We start from the raw sequence: 15,683 nt of genomic DNA, 5'->3' as shown, positions 1-15,683 counted from the left end.
ATATCATGATTGTTCATTTTTGTACAATGTTTGCTTTCTCCACTTAAGTGTAGTCCCCACAGAATTCCCACCACCATGAACCATCACCAGAGTCCCTTGTGCTCTTCCCTCCCCTGTTTTAGTCCCTCTCCCTGCCCTGCAGAATGTCTCTGATTTATAGTTGCCTGTTGATTTTGTTGTTGCTGTTTTTTCCTGATCCCTTACTTGTTTCTCCTATATTCCTCCTATAAGTAAAACCATACAATATTTTCTTTTTCCATCTGGTTTATTTCACTGAACATAACCCCTTTCAGCTCCATTCATGTTACTGCCAATGACATGAGTTTACCTTTTTTGATTGCTGAACAGTATTCCATTGTGTATATATATACCACATCTTGATCCAGTCATCTATCTTTGGGAATTTGTGTTGGGATTGGGCCTTTGAACGCTCAGAGAATTTTATTCTAGGTCCTCAGCTAGCCTTCTAGCTTACAAAGTAAGCAAAAGGAGGTTACTGATAAGAAAGGGGAATAGGCAAAAGTAAGTAGCTACGTCACCACAAGAAATGAAGGGAGCTGGTGTGTGTCCTCATCACGACGGGGGAAGTTGAACATAAATCACTGAAATATGCCCTCACTCATGACTGTCTCCCAGCCCAGTCAGGCCGCTGAAGAGAAGGCCTGTGAGCCCGAGTTTGCTCAGAGTTTCACAGAACGCTGATGAAAGCACTCCTTTTCAGGGTAGAGACGATCCTCTGTGCCCATGTTTTCACAGTGAAGCCTGCTACTACAGGGTGGCAATCCGGAGCATTTTGCCTTCCCTTTGCTTCATCCATGTGGCTCACAGTTGTTCCTGCAACTCTCATTAGGGTGAATGTGCTTCCGCCAGACTTCTGTTGGGTAGTCCCATTAATGGCGCCATTTAAAGCCCTCTCCACTTGGCCAGGAATTAGAGAAAAATTCTGGACACTCCCTGGGGAAAGCTGCCTGATGATAATTTTGATTACAGTAATTCCCTTTTCAAAAAGCCCAGCTAATAGAGTACCAATGAAATTTAACACATGTGACTTTCTTCTTTTCCTTCTAAATTTCCCTTCCTAATTAAAGGAAAAAGAAGTTAGCTGGTGTTTTTAATGTCTCTCATCAGACTCTGGGAGGTTGACCTGCCATCGTCTCTCCCTGCCCCACCAGTGGGAGCAGAGTGCTCTTGTGGGGTGCAGCAGTGACCTCTGACCCCTCTTACCCCCTGAGGCCTCTGTGACCCCTCCCTGGGTGTTCGCCTTTCCTCTTTACATTCACCGATACAACCTCTTCGTTCTCCAAGTACATTTTTTAAAAACCAACATTATTTTCCTAAAACATCTGTAATGTTCGATATTTTGGTTTACATTTTCTTCTACTGCTTTTGGGAGACCCTGCAGGCTTCTGGTTTGTGAGTACTGACTGCTGCATTTTATTTCTTTTCTTCTGCAAGGCTGAACTGTTCGGATATCTCAATAGTTTAGACTGTATAGTATACTGGAAGACTAAATGAAATCATTAATCCCCATTGAAAGTCTTCACATAAGTGAACGTAGAAATAACTTAAAATTTTAAATAGCTGTCGTTGTAAATTACACACATTTATTGGGAAAAGGCTTAATTTCTTTGCATGTGTGTATAGTTTTTTTTTTTATTTTATATATATTTTACATCATCCTTCCTTTTTGTGCAATATTTGCTCAGGTGTAGTCCCTGCAAAGTTCCCACCACCGATTCACCTGTGCACCATCACCATAATCTCTTGTGTAGAGCTAATATGTTTTTTCTAGGTTTTTTTTGTTTTTTGTTTTCTTTATTGAGGTTTCATTGGTTTACTTCCCTGTATTTGATTTAGAGGTAGAGGTTCACGCCTCCTCAGATATAGATGGCCACGCCACCCCCATGGTCACAGCACCCATAGTCCACCTAGGTTACTGGACCACGTTCCGTGTCCGACCCTCACCTTCAAGTAGGCTCAGTTCTGCAGTCCCAGAGCCTGTTGAGGCTCTGTTGTGTGGTCCCCTTTCTGTATTCCACATGTGAATGAAATCATCCTGTACTGGTCTTGCTCCTTCTGGCTTACTTCACTTAGCATAATCCCCTGCAGTTCCATCCAGGACATCACAAATGGCAAGAGATTATCTTTTTTTTAATAACTAAGTAGTATTTCACCACATCTTCTCAATCCTTTGCTCTGTTAATGGTCTTTTTTTTCTGGGTTGTGTATTAATGGTTATTATCTTTAACTCTGAGCAAGTTATAATATCTCCCCACTGCCTTCCCTGTGATTTTTAATAAAACTTTTCCAGACACATGACTGGTGGGGGAGACATTGTATGTGTGGAATTAGAATACTTAGGTTTTGGTCTTGCCTCTGCTACTTGCTGTATAGCCCAGGGCAAGTTATTTAGTACTTGGGCCTCTCTTTTATCTCATTTGCCAACCATGAATCTATTCACTGAACTTAATCTCAAGAGAGTTATGATGACTGAACAAGGTGTGACTGTGCTCTGTAAACTGATAAGCCAAATCCTCCAAATATTATTAGCTCTTTGCCACCTCACCTGTGTTGGGACAGGCAAGGAAAGGAAACCACATCATGCTCTATCACTCATAGTCATACCCTTGGCTTGGGGACACTTCAGATCTGTCAGTCAATAAATTGATAGTTGGGTGAATGTTGCAGGTAACAGCTAAAACAGTCTGGATGACTTGATTGGGCTCCTCCGGTTTGGCAAGCAAGAACTGGTCACATGAGAATAGATTGTGGTTCTAAACAGCCCCAGGATTCCACCTGCCTGGGGTGAAAGATGGAGCCATCTTTCAATCTAGAGAGAAAGCCCCTTCTCTGAGCACTGTCCACTGGTGGCACCATATGGTAGTTCACTGGACTCAGGAAAGCACCAGTGGGCTATAGTCCTGTGCCTTTGTGAGAGGTCCGACCATGACTCAGCTGTTTCTCAGCCTGACTGGTGGTTTGGACACTGTGAGCATGTGTCTTACCTGGAGCTGTGTTTTACCTGCTTCAGAATCCTTCCTGCCCTTGACTGTCCTGCTTTACAGATCACTCAGTTTGCCTGGGAGTGAAAATATTATAATTTAGAATTTTTTTTGTCCATAGACTATTATACACATTTTCATAAAAGGGTGGGGCAGCTGAGAGGCTGGTGTGGCTGGTGTTGACCCAGCATACTTCGCTGTTGTTTCATCAGACAAGCGTTGACCTCTCCCCAAGCATATTCAGTAAATTCTGGGAGTCCTGCTTTCTGCTGTGCTCTGAGATCAAGCACAAAACCTTCCTCAGTGGAGCTCACAGTCTAGAACTAATGCTCAGAATCCTCTCCCTCAGAGCTGTCTACCATCTTCTCCTGGATTTTGGTCTGCCATCTCTCTGTGGGACTGCCAAAGGACTCTTTCTTTTCTTTTGTTACCTTATTCAAAAAAAGTTTTTAACCATTATTTTCAAATAAAAGCAATATATGCTCATTCAAGGAAAACTGGAAAGATAACTATGTAAACACAAATTATATCACTTACCACTACAGAGACATTTTCAGTGTTGACATAATATACTTTCTTATGGATGCCTTAAAAGTAAAGTAGTCAGGGTCCTCCCTGGTGGCGCAACGGGTTAGGACTCAGCACTGCAAGCTAGCAGCAGCCACTTCAGTGCTAGTTCGATCCCTGGCCCGGGAAGTGACCCACATGGCAGACCTCTCCTGTCTGGCCTGCTGCTCCCCTCAGCAGTGTACTTTGGTGATCTGCCTGTTCTGCTCCCAGCTCTGTCTTTGGTTAAGCCTCTCATCACCCCTATACCTCTGGCCTGCATCCCAGTTCTGTATGCATAAATAAATAAATCTCTTAATAAAAAAAAAGTAAAGTAGTTAACCATGGAGTATATTGAACTTAAGTCTGTTTTCCTTGGCTATTATATCAGAAACCCCAACTCACATAACACTTGCCACCCTGCTTCACACGCGAGGCTCTAGCAGTCAGGCTGCCTTGACTTCCCTGCAGAGTTTCACACTTTGGTCCCTAACTCACAGTGCTGCTTCTACCCGGAATGTCCTCCCACTGGAGTGTCCGCTGAGATCCTTTTCACCTCTCAATTGTTAGTTCAAGCGTTCCCTCTTCCATTAAGCCTTTCCAGCCCAGCATAAACCTGACTACCCCTTTTCTCATACTTCATGGCACCCCTCCTTCCTGGAAAGCCACTCGCTGAAACTTAGGTTGTGGAGGCAACACAGCCGTGTCCTATTCACCCCTGTTTCTCCAGTTTAGCAAATATCAGCAAGTGATGGGGGCTTGGTAAATACAACCGATTAATCAAATATAATACTGTGTGAGTACAAGTAATTGATTGTAATATGTAAAGAATATTGTGCAGGGGATGTATAAAAGGTGTTTATAGGAGCCCAAAGGTAGGGCATTTTATGGGTATGTGATCCAAGATTCAGACAGGAAATGTGCTCATTTTTAATAGGACAACACCTTCCTCCATATTAAATCTGCTTTTTCGAATGCAGTTCGCCTCTCTGTTTCCTGAACTTGGATAAACTGTAGAAATTCTTGTCTCTTTCTCCTTGTATAACTCTTCCTCTGTCTCTCATGGCCCTGAGCCCCATTACAGAACAGAGGCTCTCCCTTTGACTGCATAGCCCACCACACATCAGTTATCCACCTGTCTGTTTCTCACCCAAAACAGCATAGAAAATGTATTTCACCCCTCGTTTCTCTTAGCCAGGATGCTGTGTCTGCACTCTCAGCAGTTGAGAAAAATTTTTGAATTACTACATTGCTTGAGGCACATTAGCTGCCATACAGGTTAGCAACACCTTCTAGTCCCCTCTTCTTTTTTCACTGCCTCTGTCCTTCTCAACTCCGCCCTGAGAGTCTGTCCCTGAAGACAGGTGGGAGGGGATAGAACAGATGTGATATTTGGACTCCTGAGATGCCCTTATTCCATGGAAGAGTCCAGCATGCCCACATCAAGGCAGCTGACCCTCAGGAAGGCCTTCTGCAGAGCTGTAGGCTGCTTCCCAGGCAATGTGGCCAGCACTTGCCATCCAGCAGTCTGAAGCACAGAGGCTGCAAGCAGGCAAGGGAGAGGGAAGGAAAAGGCATGTAATCAGATCAGTCGCCTGCAAGGGTGCATCTGCTAGGGCGCCTGTTTGCTGGTGGCACCAGGGACATGTCACATGTCGTTGTCATCGAAAAGCCTGCCTGTCCACTGGCTTGTCAGGCCTCCGCACCAGACACCCTCATTTCCTTAATAACTGGTTACAGATCCTGAATCTGTAAATTTAGCTAAACTCTTCTTGACCTTTCTATATTTTTAGTCCCTGCTGCTTCAGTGGATAACAACGTCCATGGTTGATTACCTGCTCTATAAAATAACTTCATGTTAAGTTGAAAGAAATTCTCTGTCTCAAGCTTGAAAACCCTGTCCTGTTAATTTTAGTTTCTAGTGTTGGTCACAGAAGCATGTTGGTCCCACGGTACATTTTGTTGGTTTGGGGTAAGGTGGGGGTGGGGAAAAGTATTCACATGTTCTCAACATTAAGGTTGTCAGCTCTCAAGTTTTTGTGTTTGCCACTGTTCTCATATAACAGCCCATCGGGTACCTTGTTCACTTTGTGTTTTATTTCCCTGGACTTATTGCCACTTCTGTTTGGCCTGGGTTGAAATACAAGAACTAAGAAAGTTTGTCACAGCGATTCCAAGTTTATGTAAGAGAATGCCAAAACCTTATGCTCCTGTTATCTTTGGGGGGTTTGGTTTTGTTTGACTGTTTTTAAGGAACAAAGTTGTTTTTATTTATCCTCTAGGTAGAAGTTTTCTGAGGCTACTAAGGTGAAGCCTTTCTTTTTAGCCACAGTGGTAGTTGGACTTTGGATTCAACTCCCATTCTTGTTTTTTAGTTGCCTACCTTGACCTTGATCTCAGCCTTACTATTTTATCCACAACGCTCCTGCTAATTTGTCCAGTGAAATGTCAAGTGTCACTATGTGATCTTTCTAGGACACTTCTAAAAAATGTTAACATTGACCCCACCTTTGACTACCCTTATCTTAACAATTCTGTCCCTGAGAAGAGGAACTCATCACTATAGAGCATTTTAAATTTTTCACGGGACTATACAACTGTGATCTTTGCTATTCCTTAGAAATCTGTTGGAGAAAGGAGAGATTTGATTTCAAAATTAAGAAGAACCAAAGTACAGAAAAGGGTTAGCTGTCTCACTTAAGAACATCCAGTGACCAGAAGATCTGGGGTTAGAATTGGAGTTTCTTTACCCTTTTACCCTGAACTCTTTCAAAAGTACCATTTTAATCCCTTTAACTTGTTTCTCAATCCTGCAGCTCCTTAATTAAAAGAAATGAAAAAGATTAATAAATGAAGGAAAGTACTTGGTCAGTAACCTTAGCGAAGATTTTTTAGAAAAGACTAAATCTTCTTACTTCTTCTCATCTACATCTCGCTGGCCTCTCAAAAATAAAAAAGAAAAACTGATTTAACAAAGCATGATTTCCCTGAATTAGTATTCCTATCACTACATTCCCCTTCTCAATTTGTATTTGATAGTAGACAACTGATTTCTTTCTTAAGAACTTGTTTAGCGTAGAATGGTGACGATTAGCTTTATCACTAGTCTCTTTACCCAGAGATAAGTCACTAACAATTTTCCTTTTGTCTGAGAAATTGGCACACAGAGATGCCAAGGGCCTCCTGAGGGCCTGAGAAGGCTGCAGTTCTGGGCTCCCTGCTGCAGGGAGAGGGGGCTCTCTGGTCACCTGGTGCACCACAGAGGCCCAGTAAGGACAGCCTGATCTTCTGACTTGGCCGTGGCTCTGCTTGGGGACACAAAGCTTCCGGATGACTGCTCAGTGTACACTTCCCTAAGCCCTTCTATTTCCTTTTCAGAGTCTAGAAGGAGGCTCCTACAGGGGGAGCTTGAAAGACCCGCCAGGATGCCTGAATGAGGGGATGGCCCCTCCCACACCTCCTAGAAACCTAGAAGAGGAACAGAAAGCCAAGGCCTTGAGAGGCAGGATGTAAGTGACACCTCCTGATTCCACCCTGGTGTATGTGTCCGCACACACAACAGCCAAGGCTGGTGGAGTGGTTGGGGAGAATTAGCGAGGGATTCCCCATTTTTTCCTAAAGAAAAATGCTCTATAATTGGTTCAGTTTATCAATCCATCATGCACTGCCTCCTGAGGCATATAATTTTAATCTTTTGTGGGCCATTTCAGAATATTTGCTAAATGTGTCATTACCTCCCCAAGAATTTCATCAGCTCTGCCAGGAAGGTCCACTAGCAGCACCTTCCCCAGGTGCTGAATGCAAGACAGCCCTCCGCCTGTCAGCAGATAGCTTAGGATGATAACGTGTTACCTCAAGGAAGAGAGCTAGACTTCATCTTCATTTCCAGCCCCACATTCCTGCTCTAACTTTTCTGTGGGTTTTCTTGGGCGAAAGATATATTTGAATGCTCTTATTTGGCCTCACCAGTTCTTTCCTGTGGCCTACAACACATGATTGTCTGTAGTAGAGAGAGGGAGCAGGGTGGAAGAACTGGGCATGCTGATAAAGAAGCATGTGTTTCTCAGCTTCCTTCCCTCGCCCGAGGCCCATGACCCGGGCACTTGGTGGCTTCTCTGTGCCATGAAGAACAAGAATTTCAGATGAATAGAACTTCCCGGGTTCCCTAATGCTGGGCCCCTCCGCCATCTCCAACACACTCCCTTCAGTCACTGAGGCCAAAGATGCAGTCGTGGGAAGCAGGCAAAACTCTTCCAGATTTAGATGTATGAGTCCAGTGAGGCCCAGTGCACCTCGTCTGCCACTATGCCCAGCCCTGAGCGTTTTATGGACAGCTCTTTACTGCCTGGAAGGAAGGAAAGGAAAATAGAGAGGGTTTGGACTTGAGGCCTCACAGATTCCGGGGAACCAGTGTGAACGGTTTACCAGCAACAGACACAGTGAAAGGGCAGCATCTTTGGGCTCTTAGATAACTGGGTTCAAATCTCACTTGGCCATTTACTTTATCATCTGGGGCAAGTTACCTAACCTTTCTGCCTCAGTATTTTCATCTATATAAACACGGCTTACAACACCTACCTTGACATTGGCAAGAGAAAACCCAGATGAAGCAACTGACACAAAGTAAATGTTCTAAGAGGAAAATAAACATTAACAGAAAGAAAGCAAAAATGCAAAAGTCCTCCCTCCTAGTTTTAGTCCTCAGCTGGTAGAGGCTGGGATGGGTGCTGCCTCAGAGCTGCAGTCACACAAAACCCTTGACAGAGGGTTTTTCGGGCCAGTTAACCAGGGATTTCTGTCTGAATAATTGTAGCTTCTCTGTCTCAAAAACTTCACTCGGTGCCAGTGCTTCTGAGGCCTCAGAGGCTGGTTATCAGGCAAATGTCTTTCTCCTGTTGTTAAGCAAAGAATGGAGCTTAAATGGGGGGCGGGGGGCGATTTTCATATCAATCCCTTGGCTTTCAAAGTTTTTATCACTCATTTGCCAAAGTTGTCATTTTCCTCTGTAGCCTGTGCAATTGTTCAGTTATAGACGAGGGAGGGAGAAGCAAGAGAATGCTGGGTTAGGAGCACCCCATGGTCTGGCTGTGCTGTGCCAGCTGGGAAGGCCCTCTCCCAGCCCCTGGCCCTCCGCTATCCAGCAAGGGCCTCTGTAGAGCAAGCAACAGCACACTGCTGGGTGCTGAGTGTGGCACTCATGGCACTCTGGTCATAAAGTCACTGATGTGACTTCCTGCAAATTTAAGTGGGAAGATCTCTTGCTCGCAAAGAAGATGAACCTTCATTATTCTTAATCTCCTGCTCAGGTTCGTCCTGAATGAGCTGGTACAGACAGAGAAAGACTATGTCAAGGATCTGGGGATTGTGGTGGAGGTGAGTAGAGGGCTCGAGGAGGTCTGGGGTCACCTAACCATATTGGATTCTACCTGGTGAAGGTGGTTTCCACTTGAGGGTTCTGTGTATGTTTTCTACCTCTGTATTTGCAGAAATGAAACTAAATAGAGCAAATAAAAAATATACAATTTTTTCTTTTCCCCTTAAACTAGGATCAAGATTTAGAAGGTAGGTCCCACATATTGCAGCACTTCAGGGAGCCTCTGAAAGCTAAGTTCATTTCACCTTGTTTTGGGTGACCAAGACATTGTCCTAAGAGCTGTTTTTGGTGTCTAATCATGCGGACATTCATTCTGAAGAGCCGTGTGCCACTGTGGGCACTAAGCAGGTTACTCTTAATGACACCTTGGTGCTTTTTGTGTCCTTATATTTTAAGAAGGGTGTTATGGCTACTAGAAGACAGACAAAAGCCCATGAGCACCAGAGGGCAACAATGAAAGTCCACAGTTGTAGTTAACTTGGTAGTAAATAGGACATCTCTCTCTCCTTAAGAATTTATGTCAGGGGATTTACATACTTGAATGAGAAGATCTAAAGCAAGTGGATAATTTAGAGCCTTGTTGTAATTCATCTTAAACAAAAGGACATGAAATCTAAAAATTGCCTGATCATTGAATCTTCTAGTTCTTTTCCTTGAGCCTGCAAGTCCCCATCCTGTAAAATCTGACAATGTTCTGCATTTGCTTGTCCTGAGTCTGGACAAGCAGATGACTTGGCAGATATAAGATCTACCTGAGGTCTTGTGAGAAGTTATTCTCTGTTCCAAAGAGAGATGGGATCAATAAGGAGTACAGGGACACCTGTAGGCAGCCACCTTAGGAATAAAGAGTCTATGAGTCTGGATACAAGAATCTTATCCAGAGAAATCAGACAAATGATAGAAGATTTGGCTGACAACGAATCACATAACTCCCCAGAGCCCTGGTTTTCTCATGTGTCAAATGTGGATAGATACTGTCTGTGCAATCTCAAAACCTGATTTTTTTTAATTTGAAAAGAGATTATATTATAACATGTTACAGAATCTAAAAGCCTTAGCATATCAATAAGTATTTCTAGATCAGATATATATCTAGTTCTAAGCCTGTGAGGGCATAATTAACTGGGATTGGAAAGAGAGAGACAGACAGATGATCTTCTTCTTCTTTGTTCTTTATTTTTTAATTTTTGTTGAAGTAACACTGCTATATATCATTCATTACACATCAGGTGTACACCATTATATTTCGATACCTGTATATATTACCTTATGTTCTGCTTTCTCAAAAACAAAGTGACCCAGTACTTCATAAAAGTTATGCCTGTCGCTCAGCTCAAAAGCTAAGTCTTCAATGACTAGCAAAAAAAAGAGAAAAAACTACATTCTCATAATAAAGCACTGCCCTCAAGGGTCCTCCCTAGTGATGCAACTGGTTAGGACTCAGCACTGCAAGCTGGCCGCAGCCTCCTCAGTGCAAGTTCGATCCTCAGCCCCCGTGGTGATCCAAATGGCGCAGCAGACCTCTCCTGACCCACCCACTGCTCCCCTCTGCAGTGTACTTTGTCAATCTGCCTGTTCTGCTCCCCACTCTGTCTCCGGTGAATCCTCTCACCACCCTGCACCTCTGGCCTGTGCCCCAGTTCTATATGCATAAATGAATAAATCTTTAAAATCCTCAGACTCATGCCAGGGGCTGTGGTGTGGGGCTGAACCTAGAAAGCTTCTCACGAAATGCTCTCCTATTTAGCGAACGAATGAATGAATGAATGCATACATTCATGCATGCTCTAACTATCTTCTGTATGCTACAGGGTTTCATGAAGAGAATAGAAGAAAAGGGTGTTCCTGAAGACATGCGAGGAAAAGATAAAATCGTGTTTGGAAATATTCACCAGATTTATGACTGGCACAAGGAGTAAGTGCTGTGCGCCCTCAGGGGGTGTCCTGCCCCTGCAGGGCTCTCTTTCCTCCCCTGCATCTGGCCTTAGGGGTCGAGTTTGTGGAGCATCACTGTGAAATTATACAGTTCTGAAAAATTATGGCTTCTTTTCTCTTATCTCCTTCCTCCTTTTAGCTTTTTCCTGACTGAACTGGAAAAATGTATCCAGGAACAAGACAGATTGGCACAGCTCTTTATTAAACATGTGAGTGTTTTCCTGGCACCTCCAGCCTATCCCCTCCCACCGGGCTCATTTACATTCCCTTTCACATTCCTTCCTTCCTTCTGCTTTCCCTTGACCTGCCTCCCTTCTGGCACATCTGAGTTGTTATGTTTTCAGCCCTTTGGATGGTGGACTCCTGTCCTCTCTTTAGCTGCCTTGATGCGTCCCCAGAATGTAGACTGAGTCTGTGCTGCTCACCGCATGTAGGCCCAGAGCTCTCAGAGCACGAGGCTCCAGGTGCCTGAGTGCCTTCCCTGTGCCTTTGCAGGAGCGGAAGCTTCACATCTACGTGTGGTACTGCCAGAACAAGCCACGCTCAGAGTACATCGTGGCCGAATACGACGCCTACTTTGAAGTAAGCTACCTTGGCTTTTGCTCACCTGGGTTGAGGGGAAGAAACTCTGGCCACACATTCTAAGACAGAGCTGCCATCCTCACATAGATCCGATGGCCCTTTGGAGCAGAGCCTTTAGCCTCTTAGCTAAATGCTCAGGCATCCCCTTGCTGGAGGGGAACTGAGGTCGCCCAGGGCAGGTGCTGTCTTGCTGCTTTTAGAGGCCTCCCTTACTGTAGCACAGAAACTGCCGCAGGCCTCCTCCAGGTCTCTGCCCCCCATCCTCCCTCCCTGACCCCCAAACACTCTTCCTCACTGGTCCCCTGGAGATGAAGAGAGCTTGTTGAGATTGTGCCTCCTTGTTAATTAAGGTGGACACAGTCACCGCGTAGTCTCTGCCCCCAGTCCCAGAGGGTCTGTCAAGTACAAGCAGAGTTTGTTTCACCCCAGCCTGGCGGTGCTGGTTACGCTGGAGAAGCAGCAACACCATCATTTGAGAAGTGCCCAAAACTGAGTGTTTGCAGAGATGAGTTGGGCACCACCCATAGGCTTGTGCCTGAGGAGAAGCTGTTCATTCCTGGCGTGGTTCTGGAGCCAGAGAACACACTGCCCACTCTACCTTGTTCCCAGGACCAGGGGGAGGATCCAGGCTCCGAGAGCGTGTGGCACCCAGGCTGGTGATGGTGAAATGTGTTCATGTGATTAATGACCAATCAGCAGCTGGACAGTCAAGTCTACCTCTCACACGATTTGACGATTCCAGGTTTCATTGACAAACATGAAAACCTGTGCTTCCTGCCCAGAACCCTGATGCAGAGCACCCTAATTCTTTAGTACCTTTTTTTCTAATGTATCTTTCTTGTGTTCTAGGAGGTGAAACAGGAGATAAATCAAAGACTGACACTTAGCGATTTTCTTATCAAGCCCATCCAGAGAATAACGAAGTATCAACTGCTCCTCAAGGTATGAGAGGGGTCAGCCTGGGTGGGTGTCAGCGGTGGGCCCTGTATTAGGGAGCAGGTCAGTCTCCACCACACTTCTCTCTAGAGCTTGTCTGTCAGTTACTGTGTCAGCTGCATCTCCAAATAAATTGCAAAATGGTTATTTCTACATTTAAGGTTGGTTGGTTTTCTTTTTTTCAATTCGCTTTCTTTCTTTGCAACAATCTCTGGCTCGGTACCTTTTAGGAAATATAAAACCTTAAATATTAAGGTAGAATACAAGAGGGAAAAAAGGAAAGGAAAAACTCTGAAAACCTTAGCTGAACAATATCTAAAACTCAATCGTATTTTGCTTTTTAAAAATAGTTTGACTTGCTTTGTCTCAGAAATGAAACTTCATTTTCTTCTATCCTTTCATATCATAATCACCTCTCTCCCCAGCTCACACACTTTTTCTGTTTCCTTCCTCCCTTGCTCTCTCCCTTTTCTCCTAGCTTTGACTCTGGAGATTTGGGGAGCTTTCTCTGTGTTATCATATCCAATATGACTTGTAATTTAATATCACAGCTACAACAAACCATGGCCATTTCTGGTGGGAAGGAAAGTCTTCTGGTGTTAGTGTGGTTTCATGATGCTAAGCTTTCATAGCACTGTTTCCTAACTGATTTCACCCTCCCCACACCCTTCCCTTCTTCCCTCACTTACTAGGACTTCCTGAGATACAGCGAGAAAGCGGGTTTGGAATGTTCAGATATCGAGGTGAGTATTTTGCTTGTAATGCTGGCTGTTCTTAGGGACGATATTGGGTGTCTCTGTGACAGGGAAAGCTGTCACTGGACAGCCAGGGCTGTTCTTAGGGATGATATTGGGTGTCTCTGTGACAGGGAAAGCTGTCACTGGACAGCCAGGGGTCCAGGCTGACCTCTGTCAGTAAAAACCCCTCAAGAACAACTGCTTAGCAGGATGAGGGTTGGCAGGTGTTAATAAATGCACTAAAAATTTTTTCTAGAACTCAAGAATTCTGTCCAGGGCAAACCAGCACTTATGCCCACGGGTCTCCTTGTAGCTCCCAGTGACATGTGGTGGGGAGGGTGATATTTAAGGTCTCCAACATCCCTCAGAGTCTGGGTGCTTCACTGTGCAGTTTTACCCAGGAATCCAGAAGCTGTTTGAGCTTCATATATATAAAATATTCCATTTTTACTCCCTCCCCTGCCCCCTGAGGATTACTCCCCAACTGAAGTCCTATGAGACAAAGTCACCATGGGATTATTTTAAACCAGAGAGGTTACAGACCATTCTGGCAGGTTATTTTAGGTTAAATCCTCTCATGTTTCACAAGCCAGGCTGAGCTGTTGCTTGGAGAGCCAGGAAGCAACAAAGAGAAGATAGAAAATACAAGAAGGAAAGAGAATTGATAAAGGTGGGAATGTAGGAAAAGGATGGGCTGGTAGCATTCTCACCACATGCAGTCACGATTTACAGGGAGCCCCTGTAATGATGACCTACCTAGAGCAGAAAGTCCCACACCCCTGGAAGTGAGGAGCACAGCCTCCTCACTCAAGCAGCCTTTCCTGGAGTCAAGGCGCTACCAGGAGGCCCCTGATTCCAGCACAGAATTGCCCTGAACTTCTGCCTGTGTGCTATTCCTTGCCCTGAGCCTATCTTGTTCTTTCCCACAGAAAGCAGTGGAGTTAATGTGCCTTGTTCCCAAACGCTGCAATGACATGATGAATCTGGGACGCCTGCAGGGCTTTGAGGTGAGGCCTTAACAATGCTTCCCAGCCCTCTCTTCTGGGCAACAGGACCCCAAGCAGGGAGGATGCTTCCCTGGGAAGCCCTGTGCCCCTACCTCCTCCACTAGCTTCATGCCCATTTACACCATTGTGCCCAGGCCCCTCTGATTCCCAGCTAGAAGGTGCCTCTGTCTGGGAAGGAGTAGGGCAGTCATAGAGGTTCCGGAGCAGTCAGCTGGCCTGGAGTCAGGATTCCCAGGGGTTTAGAAAGACCAAAACATCTTCATCCCTGTGGACCTGGCGAGAACCTCTCTTCCCTTTTCTTTCTTGCTGAGAAATGCTGGGAATCTGATGGAGAACAGGGGTATGTGATGAAAGTAGAACTGGAGGGGAACACTTGTGTTTGGAGAGGGTGGCTCTAATAAGCAGGTCTCTGTAGAGGCCGGCTTTAAATTACATGAACACTTAGAGCTCTGACACATCAGAGTGGACATTTCTGTTCTTTAAAGGGAAGAATCAAATTTTCCTTTGTCTTTGTCCGCTCTTCTGACGACTTTGGAGTGGTAAGGTTTTCTGAGACAGCCTTCTGGAAGACAGTCAAAGAATCAGAGTCTTCCTTTGGTCCCCATGGGGATTTAATCCGTCCATTTAATTTTTAAATTTTTAGAGAAATTATTAACTGCGAACCATATTTTTCCCCTTTCCTTCTCCCCTCCCTTTTAACCCTCAGAATGTTAATTGATATCCATTAGCTTTGAAAGTACTTTGTGTTATCAAATTGTCTGTTATGTAAATGTTCAGTATTTGTTTTTAAACATTCGGACTTACTTTGCTGCGTAATTCTCTCATTCCCTCCATTCTGTTGAAAATGGCTGCGTTTCATCCTTTATTGTGGTTATGTAATACTCCCTGGTGTGGATCTACCACATCTTCTTAACCCGATTGTCCATGGATATCCTAGCTAAAGTAAGTAAGGATGCTGCAAACATTGTGGAACCTATGAGGTTTTCTGTTGGTGGTTTATATTCTTTGGATGTACTGCCAAGCGGATGACTGGTCCCTAGGGCGTTTCCAATTTCACATTTTTAACATAAATCCAAGTTGCTCTCCTTAATAGTTACAACAGTTTACATTCCCACCAACAATGTAGTAGTGTTCATTTTTCCCCTGCATTGTCTCCAGGATCTTTTTGATATATGTCATTCTTACAGGTGTGAGAATGTATCTCACTGTGGTTTTAATCTGCACCTCTCAGAATCAGTGATAATCCTTTGGCCTTCGGGACATCCTTTATAAATTTTCTGTTCACATCTGCTGCCCATTTGTTCTTTGGGCTATTTATGGCCTTTTTGTGGCAGAATTGTGAGATCTTTTTATACATACCTTGTATATAAATCCCTTGTCATTTACATATTGCATAAATACAAGAATAAAGTCTTAGGAGAAACTCTCAAATGTCCTCAGGATTTTTGTTTTAGTGAATGTGCTAGTTTATTAGGGATGACAAAACAAAGTTCCATTGCCTGGCAGACTCAAACAAAAGGAATTTGTCATCTCACATTTCTGGAATCTAGAAGTCCAGAAAAAA

General features: G+C 44.4%; 1 protein-coding gene across 1 annotated transcript in view; it reads left to right on the top strand.

The window, feature by feature from the left end:
* KALRN (kalirin, RhoGEF kinase) overlaps positions 1 to 15,683 on the top strand; it is a 408,565-nt gene that overhangs the window by 341,450 nt on the left and 51,432 nt on the right. Inside the window, exons 37-44 of the mRNA XM_012730450.1 lie at positions 6,927 to 7,057; positions 8,855 to 8,921; positions 10,734 to 10,837; positions 10,997 to 11,066; positions 11,353 to 11,439; positions 12,289 to 12,381; positions 13,068 to 13,118; positions 14,042 to 14,119. Of these exons, the coding sequence (XP_012585904.1) occupies positions 6,927 to 7,057; positions 8,855 to 8,921; positions 10,734 to 10,837; positions 10,997 to 11,066; positions 11,353 to 11,439; positions 12,289 to 12,381; positions 13,068 to 13,118; positions 14,042 to 14,119 (681 nt within the window). The remainder of the gene's footprint in view (positions 1 to 6,926; positions 7,058 to 8,854; positions 8,922 to 10,733; positions 10,838 to 10,996; positions 11,067 to 11,352; positions 11,440 to 12,288; positions 12,382 to 13,067; positions 13,119 to 14,041; positions 14,120 to 15,683) is intronic.

This window comes from Condylura cristata, unplaced genomic scaffold (genome assembly GCF_000260355.1).
Source record: "Condylura cristata isolate star-nosed mole 26May11 unplaced genomic scaffold, ConCri1.0 scaffold00003, whole genome shotgun sequence".
In the NCBI taxonomy this organism is placed as follows: Eukaryota; Metazoa; Chordata; class Mammalia; order Eulipotyphla; family Talpidae; genus Condylura; species Condylura cristata.
The sequence above is the reverse complement of the archived record's forward strand: the minus strand, read 5'-3'. Positions and strand labels throughout refer to the sequence as shown.